At 44.3% G+C, this 12,500-nt stretch overlaps 1 protein-coding gene across 2 annotated transcripts in view; it reads right to left on the bottom strand.

The window, feature by feature from the left end:
• The window catches only part of LOC139375438 (protein tyrosine kinase 2 beta, a), a 59,874-nt gene that overhangs the window by 11,988 nt on the left and 35,386 nt on the right, over nucleotides 1-12,500 (bottom strand). For both annotated transcript variants that reach the window (XM_071117222.1, XM_071117221.1), the window contains exons 17-19: nucleotides 2,946-3,046; nucleotides 2,616-2,731; nucleotides 1,079-1,179 (exon numbers count right to left, since the gene is read on the bottom strand). In XM_071117222.1, coding sequence (XP_070973323.1) covers nucleotides 1,079-1,179; nucleotides 2,616-2,731; nucleotides 2,946-3,046 — 318 coding nt within the window. The remainder of the gene's footprint in view (nucleotides 1-1,078; nucleotides 1,180-2,615; nucleotides 2,732-2,945; nucleotides 3,047-12,500) is intronic.

Here is a 12,500-nt window from a genome sequence, read left to right on the forward strand (position 1 = left end):
CCTTCGTCCAGTCTGAGGTCCTGAGCACTCTGGAGCAGGTTTTCATCAAGGATCTCTGTACTTTGCTCTTTTCATCTTTCCCTCGATCCTGACTAGTCTCTCAGTCCCTCCCGATGAAAAACATTGCTACAGCATGATGCTGCCACCACGCTTCACTGTAGTGATGGTTTTCTCCAGACGCTTGGCATTCAGGCCAAAGAGTTCAATCTTGGTTTCATCAGACCAGAGAATCTTGTTTCTCATGGTCTGAGAGTTCTTTAGGTGCCTTTTGGCAAACTCCAAGCGGGCAGTCATGTGCCTTTTACTTCCGCCTGGCCATTCAACCATAAAGGCCTGATTGGTGGAGTGCTGCGGAGATGGTTGTCCTTCTGGAAGGTTCTCCCATCTCCACAGAGGAACTCTGGAGCTCTGTCAGAGTGACCATCGGGTTCTTGGTCACCTCCCTGACCACGGTCCTTCTCCCCCGATTTCTCAGTTTGGCCTAACGGCATGCTCTAGGAAGTGTCTTGGTGATTCCAAACTTCTTCCATTTCAGAATGATGGAGGCCACTGTGTTCTTGGGGACCTTCAATGCAGCAGAAATGTTTTGGTACCCTTCGCCAGATCTCTGCCTCGACACAATCCTGTCTCTGAGCTCTACAGACAATTCCTTTGACCTCATGGCTTGGCTTTTGCTCTGACATGCACCGTCAATTGTGGGACCTTATATAGACAGGTGTGTGCCTTTACAAATCATGTCCAATCAATTGAATTTACCACAGGCGGACTCCAATCAAGTTGTAGAAAATTCTCAGGGATGATCAATGGAAACGGGATGCACCTGAGCTCAATTTAGAGTCTCAATAGCAAAAAGGTCTGAATACTTATGTAAATAAGGTATTTATAAAAGGTATGTAAATAAGGTATTTATAAAAATGGCAAACAAACCAAAAACAACTGTCATTATGGGTTTATTATTGTGTGTAGATTGATGAGGAATTGTTTTATTTCATCCGTTTCAGAATAAGGCTGTAAAACGTAACAAAATGTGGATAAAGTGAAAGGGTCTGAATCCTTCCGGAAGGCACCGTGTTAATACCTTTGTAGTAGTCTTCATCTTCTACGTAACGGGACAGCCCAAAGTCTCCCAGTTTGACACAGTCTGCAGACGCCACCAACACGTTCCTCACAGCTATGTCTCTAACCAATCACAATAGAGAAATGGAACTATATTAACCGTTCACGATAGAGAAATTGAACTATATTAACCAATCACGATAGAGAAATTGAACTATATTAACCAATCACTATAGACAATTTAACTATATTGACCAATCACGATAGAGAAATTGAACTATATTAACCAATCACGATAGAGAAATTGAACTATATTAACCAATCACTATAGACAATTTAACTATATTGACCAATCACGATAGAGAAATTGAACTATATTAACCAATCACGATAGAGAAATTGAACTATATTGACCAATCACAATAGAGAAATTGAACTATATTAACTAATCATGATCGAGAAATTGAACTATATTGACCAATCACAATAGAGAAATTGAACTATATTAACTAATCACAATAGAGAAATTGAACTATATTAACCAATCACAATAGAGAAATTGAACTATATTAACCAATCACAAACTAAAACACTATCAAAAGATCCAATGCAGCCGTTATCATTTCTGGGTAACAATTAAAGCGGTCAATCAGCAGTAGAAAACAATAACAAAATATCTCCCCACTCCTGTTTTGGTAAAAAAGCTGAGGGATGATGTGCTGGAGAAATGTAACCACTCTCAAATTCATAGACAGAACTACGTCTGCAAGGACTGACCATCCATGATCTGAAAATGTTAGTTTTAACCATGTTTGAGGCTATATAGTGTTTCTTTACATTTACTTTGTTTACAAGTAAAACAAACAGAGAGGTTTGGAACTCTCTTTCTTATTAGTTTATTAACTAATTTACCATCTGGTGATGTCATCACACAGGGCCAAAACTCCATCCCACCAAAACAGGCTGACATTTCAGGTAGGTCTTTTCTAACAGCTCTGACACTAAAAGTACATTTTCACAATTTTCACAGAATTATTCCAACATCATAGTGTGGAAATATGTATAAAACACAGGAAAATTACACTGGGTCTTTTAACCAATTACCATATTAACCATATTAACCAATCCCAATGCCGGGATTAAACCATATTAACCAATAATAACCAATAACAGAGAAACATAGTCAGAAATGAATCATTCAGCCAATGAGGAAGCAGACTTTGAGGGCTGACTGCAGAAGTGATATGATGCTATGGGGTTGATGAAACAGCGTTCACTTCCTCTCTGGGTTAAAAAGGAGAAATCTGCAGTTCAAACAACAACAAAGCAGTCACCCTGCCAGTGTTTTGGTAAACAGCTGAGGGGTTGAAAACTATATTTGTTCACGAGCAGAATAAAAACAGCTGCTACGTTGGGTTCTAATGGAGCCGTTGAACTAAGATCGTGAGGCATTTAGAAGTTATTCGTTTTAAAATGGTGATTGCCCCTTTAATAAACTACTTCCTCTAAACAACACGACGTTCAGGAAAGCAGGGACGTGAATGGAGCGCGTTTGTTACCTGTGTACCATGTTCAGCCCCTCCAGGTAAGCCAGGGCTTTACAGATCTGTAGACTATACAGGACCAGAGTCACACTGGTCAGAGACCTCTGCTGCTCCACAAGGTAGGTGCCCAACTACACACACACACACACAGACACACAGACACATAGACAGACAGACACAGAGAGAGAGAAAGAGATGTGGATTCTCTCTATACATCATCCTGCTCTACTCCTTGATGTGATGCATTCTGAGCCAGTGAGTGACTTCATATTTATGAGGCAGACTGGTGACATCACAAAAAACCTCTGACCCCTCATGCCCTGAACTGGTCTCGGGAACCCTCACCTCTCCGTGCTCGTACAGCTCCATGACGATCCACACAGGGTCCACCTCAATGACCCCGATCAGACGTACAATGTGAGGATGATCTAGAGTCTTCATCAACACTGACAGAGAGAGAGAGATACAGACAGAGAGAGAGAGATACGGAAAGAGAGAGAGATACAGAAAGAGAGAGAGATACAGACAGAGAGAGAGATATACAGAAAGAGAGAGAGATACAGAAAGAGAGAGAGAGAAAGAGTTTTGAGTTTTAAAATCATCTTTAAAATCATCTTTATTGGGTCTGGGAACCCACAACACTATAAACACTCATACAAAACCATAGTTACACATCAATTAAAAACACAACTCCAATTCCTCCTCCACAGTAACTTAACACAACAGCCTCTGAATACCCCATATACTCATCAACAGATCAATATTGTTGACAAGTTTGTAATAGGCAAACTCAACCCTTAGTCTCGCTGCCAACATTCCCTCCAGCATTCCCACCACATCCACAGACCCCTGTCCCCGAATACTGTTCTTTCAGGTCTTCCATATCGCTAATTTGGCTGCCCCTGACACAAAATTAGGCAAAGTAACTACACCCCTTCGACTAAACCTGTACTTTAGCCCAAATATAAACAGTTGGGAAGAGAAAACCTCACCCAGAGCTGAGAACCAATCAGTGATCAGGTCATCTAAAACCGTCACTGTACAACAGTCTCTGGGCGGCTTGAAGCCGGAAAGCCTTGATCCTGGTAGAAATGTCCACCAGGCCTTGCCCACCCTCGTGCAGCGGCAGGTACAGGGCTGCAGCTTTAATCCAGTGTTGTCCAGACCAGAAGAAATTGACAAGGGTCCTCTGAAGCTCGTGTATCAGACTGGCTGTAAAATCATTAGTCTGTGCCACAGGGTAGAGGCAGCAAGATTATTGGCTACCAGTACCCTTCCCCTATAAGACAGCTGGGGTAGCACCCATTTCCACCTTGACAGGCACACACTTTCTCCACTACACCCTCCCAGTTATTTTTCTGAAATACATCGGAGCCTAGAAAAAAACCCAAAGTCTTCATTCCATCTCTGCCCCACTGAAGCCCCTCTGGTAACCGTGGAGCGGACCCTATCTGAAGTCGACCTGCCCACATTGATTCACTCTTTTCCCAATTGACTCTAGCTGAGGAGACCCAATCATACACCTTTAGAGTGTTTGAGAGAACCTTAACATCCTCACCCCCTGTAATAAAAACTATCACGTCATCTGCATACGCAGACAGTGCTATCGTGGGACCCTTCATTACACCTAGCACAGAGAAACCAGTACGCCTCGCTCTTAAAAAACAAAGCATTGGTTCAATCGCCAGACTATATAACTGCCTTGAAATTGGGCATCCCTGCCTGATGCCCCTTTGGACAGGGATGGGGCAACTCAAACCACCCCCCACATTCACCATACACAATGTCCCAGCATACAGTAAACTCATCCAAGACATGAAAACATCCCCAAACCCAAAGGCTTTCATTGTTTTAAACAAGTACTGGTGGTCCACACGATCAAAAGTCTTCTCCTGATCCAACGAAAGTAAACCCATATTCACATCAGACAGTTTACAACTGTCTAAAACATTTCTTATTAGAAACAAGTTATTAACTACAGAGCGGTCAGGTACACAGTAAGATTGGTCCTTATGGACCAACAACCCAGATACTCTTTCAACCTGTTTGAGAGACATTTAGATACAATTGTATGTTCTGCAAAACGCAACGGGTCGCCAATTTTTTATAGGAGCCAAATCCCCCTTTATAGGAGCTAAATCCCCCTTTATAGTAGCCAAATCCCCCTTTATAGGAGCCAAATCCCCCTTTATAGGAGCCAAATCCCCCTTTATAGGAGCCAAATCCCCCTTTATAGAACACTTCCGGCGCCGACAGAGATGGCCGCCTCGCTTCGCGTTCCTAGGAAACTATGCAGTTTTTTGTTTTTTTACGTGTTATTTCTTACATTAGTACCCCAGGTCATCTTAGGTTTCATTACATACAGTCGAGAAGAACTACTGAATATAAGATCAGCATCAACTCACCATCAGTACGACCAAGAATATGTTTTTCGCGACGCGGATCCTGTGTTCTGCCTTACAAACAGGACAACGGAGTGGGTCCTATGCAGCGACCCAAAAAAACGACTCCGAAAGAGAGGGAAACGAGGCGGTCTTCTGGTCAGACTCCGGAGACGGGCACAGCGCGCACCACTCCCTAGCATTCTTCTTGCCAATGTCCAGTCTCTTGACAACAAGGTTGATGAAATCCGAGCAAGGGTAGCATTCCAGAGGGACATCAGAGACTGTAACGTTCTTTGCTTCACGGAAACGTGGCTTACTGGAGAGACGCAATCCGAAGCGGTGCAGCCAACAGGTTTCTCCACGCATCGCGCAGACAGGAAAAAACATCTTTCTGGTAAAAAGAGGGGCGGGGGCGTATGCCTTATGACTAACGTGACATGGTGCGATGAAAGAAACATACAGGAACTCAAATCCTTCTGTTCACCTGATTTAGAATTCCTCACAATCAAATGTAGACCGCATTATCTACCAAGAGAATTCTCTTCGATTATAATCACAGCCGTATATATCCCCCCCCAAGCAGACACATCGATGGCTCTGAACGAACTTTATTTAACTCTCTGAAACAATTTATCCGGAGGCTGCATTCATTGTAGCTGGGGATTTTAACAAGGCTAATCTGAAAACAAGACTCCCCAAATTTTATCAGCATATCGATTGCGCAACCAGGGGAGGAAAGACCTTGGACCATTGTTACTCTAACTTCTGCGACGCATATAAGGCCCTGCCCCGCCCCCCTTTCGGAAAAGCTGACCACGACTCCATTTTGTTGATCCCTGCCTACAGACAGAAACTAAAACAAGAGGCTCCCACGCTGAGGTCTGTCCAACGCTGGTCCGACCAAGCTGACTCCACACTCCAAGACTGCTTCCATCACGTGGACTGGGAGATGTTTCGTATTGCGTCAGATAACAACATTGACGAATACGCTGATTCGGTGTGCGAGTTCATTAGAACGTGCGTTGAAGATGTCGTTCCCATAGCAACGATTAAAACATTCCCTAACCAGAAACCGTGGATTGATGGCAGCATTCGTGTGAAACTGAAAGCGCGAACCACTGCTTTTAATCAGGGCAAGGTGTCTGGTAACATGACCGAATACAAACAGTGCAGCTATTCCCTCCGCAAGGCTATCAAACAAGCTAAGCGCCAGTACAGAGACAAAGTAGAATCTCAATTCAACGGCTCAGACACAAGAGGCATGTGGCAGGGTCTACAGTCAATCACGGACTACAGGAAGAAACCCAACCCAGTCACGGACCAGGATGTCTTGCTCCCAGGCAGACTAAATAACTTTTTTGCCCGCTTTGAGGACAATACAGTGCCACTGACACGGCCTGCAACGAAAACATGCGGTCTCTCCTTCACTGCAGCCGAGGTGAGTAAGACATTTAAACGTGTTAACCCTCGCAAGGCTGCAGGCCCAGATGGCATCCCCAGCCGCGCCCTCAGAGCATGCGCAGACCAGCTGGCCGGTGTGTTTACGGACATATTCAATCAATCCCTATACCAGTCTGCTGTTCCCACATGCTTCAAGAGGGCCACCATTGTTCCTGTTCCCAAGAAAGCTAAGGTAACTGAGCTAAATGACTACCGCCCCGTAGCACTCACATCCGTCATCATGAAGTGCTTTGAGAGACTAGTCAAGGACCATATCACCTCCACCCTACCTGACACCCTAGACCCACTCCAATTTGCTTACCGCCCAAATAGGTCCACAGACGATGCAATCTCAACCACACTGCACACTGCCCTAACCCATCTGGACAAGAGGAATACCTATGTGAGAATGCTGTTCATCGACTACAGCTCGGCATTCAACACCATAGTACCCTCCAAGCTCGTCATCAAGCTCGAGACCCTGGGTCTCGACCCCGCCCTGTGCAACTGGGTACTGGACTTCCTGACGGGCCGCCCCCAGGTGGTGAGGGTAGGCAACAACATCTCCTCCCCGCTGATCCTCAACACTGGGGCCCCACAAGGTTGCGTTCTGAGCCCTCTCCTGTACTCCCTGTTCACCCACGACTGCGTGGCCACGCACGCCTCCAACTCAATCATCAAGTTTGCGGACGACACAACAGTGGTAGGCTTGATTACCAACAACGATGAGACGGCCTACAGGGAGGAGGTGAGGGCCCTCGGAGTGTGGTGTCAGGAAAACAACCTCACACTCAACGTCAACAAAACTAAGGAGATGATTGTGGACTTCAGGAAACAGCAGAGGGAACACCCCCCTATCCACATCGATGGAACAGTAGTGGAGAGGGTAGCAAGTTTTAAGTTCCTCGGCATACACATCACAGACAAACTGAATTGGTCCACTCACACAGACAGCATCGTGAAGAAGGCGCAGCAGCGCCTCTTCAACCTCAGGAGGCTGAAGAAATTCGGCTTGTCACCAAAAGCACTCACAAACTTCTACAGATGCACAATCGAGAGCATCCTGGCGGGCTGTATCACCGCCTGGTATGGCAACTGCACCGCCCTCAACCGTAAGGCTCTCCAGAGGGTAGTGAGGTCTGCACAACGCATCACCGGGGGCAAACTACCTGCCCTCCAGGACACCTACACCACCCGATGTCACAGGAAGGCCATAAAGATCATCAAGGACATCAACCACCCGAGCCACTGCCTGTTCACCCCGCTATCATCCAGAAGGCGAGGTCAGTACAGGTGCATCAAAGCTGGGACCGAGAGACTGAAAAACAGCTTCTATCTCAAGGCCATCAGACTGTTAAACAGCCACCACTAACACTGAGTGGCTGCTGCCAACACACTGACACTGACTCAACTCCAGCCACTTTAATAATGGGAATTGATGGGAAATGATGTAAATATATCACTAGCCACTTTAAACAATGCTACCTTATATAAATGTTACTTACCCTACATTATTCATCTCATACGCATACGTATATACTGTACTCTATATCATCGACGGTATCCTTATGTAATACATGTATCACTAGCCACTTTATACTATACTATGCCACTTTGTTTACATACTCATCTCATTTGTACATACTGTACCCGATACCATCTACTGTATCTTGCCTATGCTGCTCTGTACCATCACTCATTCATATATCCTTATGTACATATTCTTTATCCCCTTACACTGTGTACAAGACAGTAGTTTTGGAATTGTTAGTTAGATTACTTGTTATTACTGCATTGTCGGAACTAGAAGCACAAGCATTTCGCTACACTCGCATTAACATCTGCTAACCATGTGTATGTGACAAATAAAATTTGATTTGATTTGATTTGATTTATAGAAGCCAAATCCCCCTTTTCTAGCAACAATGAAAGCACAGCATGTTAACAGGATACAGGAAGACAACTCTCATGAAAAGATTCACACACCACTTCATAAAAATCCTCCCCAATAGACCCCCAAAAGTACTTCTAGAACTCAGATGGTAAACCATCGATGCCAGGGGCCTGTTGAGAGCTGCATAACTGCTGTGGAGTAATGTGGCTCCTTCAGAGTAATGTCAGAGTCCAAAAGCAGCTCTCTGCTCAGGGCCCAATTGAGGAAGACCTTGTAACAACTGTTCAGTACACAGAGAGTCACAATCCTCCTCCATATAGAGGGCAGAGTAGAAAACCACGGCATGTTGGCGCATTTCACTGTCATCCGTGGTCACCTTCCCATCAAGGCAGACGAAGGCAGACTGTCTGTTTGTGTTGTAATGGCGACTGCCCTAGTGGTTCTAGGAGCATCCATATCCTCGAGGGTAACAACATGAGACCTAATCAAGGCACCCTTCACTCTTTCATGTAGAAACATCCTCAGTTCATGTCTCTTGTCCTGTCGTTCTGAGTGAGCAACTTCAATTCAATAGATTTGATGTCCTGTTCAAGGGCCCTGATAGTCTCTTTAACTTCAATACGAGACAGAGCAGTATACTGTTGACAAGACACATGTATTTGGGCCTTCTCAACCTCCCACCATTGTCTCAAGAACCTCCCACCATTGTCTCAAGAACCTCCCACCATTGTCTCAAGAACCTCCCACCATTGTCTCAAGAACCTCCCACCATTCTCTCAAGAACCTCCCACCATTGTCTCAAGAACCTCCCACCATTGTCTCAAGAACCTCCCACCATTGTCTCAAGAACCTCCCACCATTGTCTCAAGAACCTCCCACCATTGTCTCAAGAACCTCCCACCATTGTCTTAAGAACCTCCCACCATTGTCTCAAGAACCTCCCACCATTTTCTCAAGGACTCAAAATTCCCTTTTTCCAACCCTACTACAGTAGTGATCAGATACATACAACCTGTCTAACCTTCCAACCCTACTACAGTAGTGATCAGATACATACAACCTGTCTAACCTTCCAACCCTACTATAGTAGTGATCAGAAACATACAACCTGTCTAACCTTCCAACCCTACTATAGTAGTGATCAGATACATACAACCTGTCTAACCTTCCAACCCTACTATAGTAGTGATCAGAAACATACAACCTGTCTAACCTTCCAACCCTACTACAGTAGTGATCAGAAACATACAACCTGTCTAACCTTCCAACCCTACTACAGTAGTGATCAGAAACATACAACCTGTCTAACCTTCCAACCCTACAACAGTAGTGATCAGATACAAACAACATATCTAACCTTCCAACCCTACTACAGTAGTGATCAGATACATCTAACCTGTCTAACCTTCCAACCCTACTACAGTAGTGATCAGATACATCTAACCTGTCTAACCTTCCAACCCTACTACAGTAGTGATCAGATACATACAACCTGTCTAACCTTCCAACCCTACTACAGTAGTGATCAGATACATCTAACCTGTCTAACCTTCCAACCCTACTACAGTAGTGATCAGATACATCTAACCTGTCTAACCTTCCAACCCTACTATAGTAGTGATCAGAAACATACAACCTGTCTAACCTTCCAACCCTACTATAGTAGTGATCAGAAACATACAACCTGTCTAACCTTCCAACCCTACTACAGTAGTGATCAGATACATCTAACCTGTCTAACCTTCCAACCCTACTACAACCTATCTAACCTTCCAACCCTACTACAACCTATCTAACCTTCCAACCCTACTACAACCTATCTAACCTTCCAACCCTACTACAACCTATCTAACCTTCCAACCCTACTACAGTAGTGATCAGATACATACAACCTGTCTAACCTTCCAACCCTACTACAGTAGTGATCAGATACATACAACCTATCTAACCTTCCAACCCTACTACAACCTATCTAACCTTCCAACCCTACTACAACCTATCTAACCTTCCAACCCTACTACAACCTATCTAACCTTCCAACCCTACTACAACCTATCTAACCTTCCAACCCTACTACAACCTATCTAACCTTCCAACCCTACTACAACCTGTCTAACCTTCCAACCCTACTACAGTAGAGCTCAGATACATACAACCTGTCTAACCTTCCAACCCTACTACAGTAGTGATCAGAAACATACAACCTGTCTAACCTTCCAACCCTACTATAGTAGTGATCAGATACATACAACCTGTCTAACCTTCCAACCCTACTATAGTAGTGATCAGATACATCTAACCTTTCTAACCTTCCAACCCTACTACAGTAGTGATCAGAAACATACAACCTGTCTAACCTTCCAACCCTACTACAGTAGTGATCAGAAACATACAACCTGTCTAACCTTCCAACCCTACAACAGTAGTGATCAGATACAAACAACATATCTAACCTTCCAACCCTATTACAGTAGTGATCAGATACAAACAACATATCTAACCTTCCAACCCTATTACAGTAGTGATCAGATACATCTAACCTGTCTAACCTTCCAACCCTATTACAGTAGTGATCAGATACATCTAACCTGTCTAACCTTCCAACCCTACTACAGTAGTGATCAGATACATACAACCTGTCTAACCTTCCAACCCTACTACAACCTGTCTAACCTTCCAACCCTACTACAACCTGTCTAACCTTCCAACCCTACTACAACCTGTCTAACCTTCCAACCCTACTACAACCTGTCTAACCTTCCAACCCTACTACAGTAGTGATCAGATACATCTAACCTGTCTAACCTTCCAACCCTACTACAACCTGTCTAACCTTCCAACCCTACTACAGTAGTGATCAGATACATACAACCTGTCTAACCTTCCAACCCTACTACAGTAGTGATCAGATACATCTAACCTGTCTAACCTTCCAACCCTACTACAACCTGTCTAACCTTCCAACCCTACTACAGTAGTGATCAGATACAAACAACATATCTAACCTTCCAACCCTATTACAGTAGTGATCAGATACATCTAACCTGTCTAACCTTCCAACCCTATTACAGTAGTGATCAGATACATCTAACCTGTCTAACCTTCCAACCCTACTACAGTAGTGATCAGATACATACAACCTGTCTAACCTTCCAACCCTACTACAACCTGTCTAACCTTCCAACCCTACTACAACCTGTCTAACCTTCCAACCCTACTACAACCTGTCTAACTTTCCAACCCTACTACAACCTGTCTAACCTTCCAACCCTACTACAGTAGTGATCAGATACATCTAACCTGTCTAACCTTCCAACCCTACTACAACCTGTCTAACCTTCCAACCCTACTACAGTAGTGATCAGATACATACAACCTGTCTAACCTTCCAACCCTACTATAGTAGTGATCAGAAACATACAACCTGTCTAACCTTCCAACCCTACAACAGTAGTGATCAGATACATACAACATATCTAACCTTCCAACCCTATTACAGTAGTGATCAGAAACATACAACCTGTCTAACCTTCCAACCCTACTACAGTAGTGATCAGAAACATCTAACCTATCTAACCTTCCAACCCTACTACAACCTGTCTAACCTTCCAACCCTACTACAACCTGTCTAACCTTCCAACCCTACTACAACCTGTCTAACCTTCCAACCCTACTACAACCTGTCTAACCTTCCAACCCTACTACAACCTGTCTAACCTTCCAACCCTACTACAGTAGTGATCAGATACATCTAACCTATCTAACCTTCCAACCCTACTACAACCTGTCTAACCTTGCTGCACTGCCACGACCTTCATTAACCTTTAACCATGTGTACTGCCTAACTTCTGCATTCCTTACTCTCCACACATCAGAAAGCTCAAACTCAGTTAGAAGACCAGACAGACAAGTAGCTGACCGCAGATGAGGTTCTTCAGCGGTGCGATCAACAGTAAAATCTACTGTACAGTTCCAGTCCCCCCTTAAAACCATACACCACTCTTGGTCACACTACAGAGAGAGAGATAGAGACAGAGAGACACAGACAGAGGGATAGATAGAGACAGAGACACAGAGAGAGAGAGACAGAGGGAGAGAGAGACAGAAAGACACAGAGAGACACAGAGAGAGAGAGGGAGAGAGACACAGCGAGAGAGAGAGACAGAGAGACAGTGAGACAGA

The sequence above is a fragment of the Oncorhynchus clarkii genome, chromosome 19, assembly GCF_045791955.1.
Source record: "Oncorhynchus clarkii lewisi isolate Uvic-CL-2024 chromosome 19, UVic_Ocla_1.0, whole genome shotgun sequence".
Classification (NCBI taxonomy): domain Eukaryota; kingdom Metazoa; phylum Chordata; class Actinopteri; order Salmoniformes; family Salmonidae; genus Oncorhynchus; species Oncorhynchus clarkii.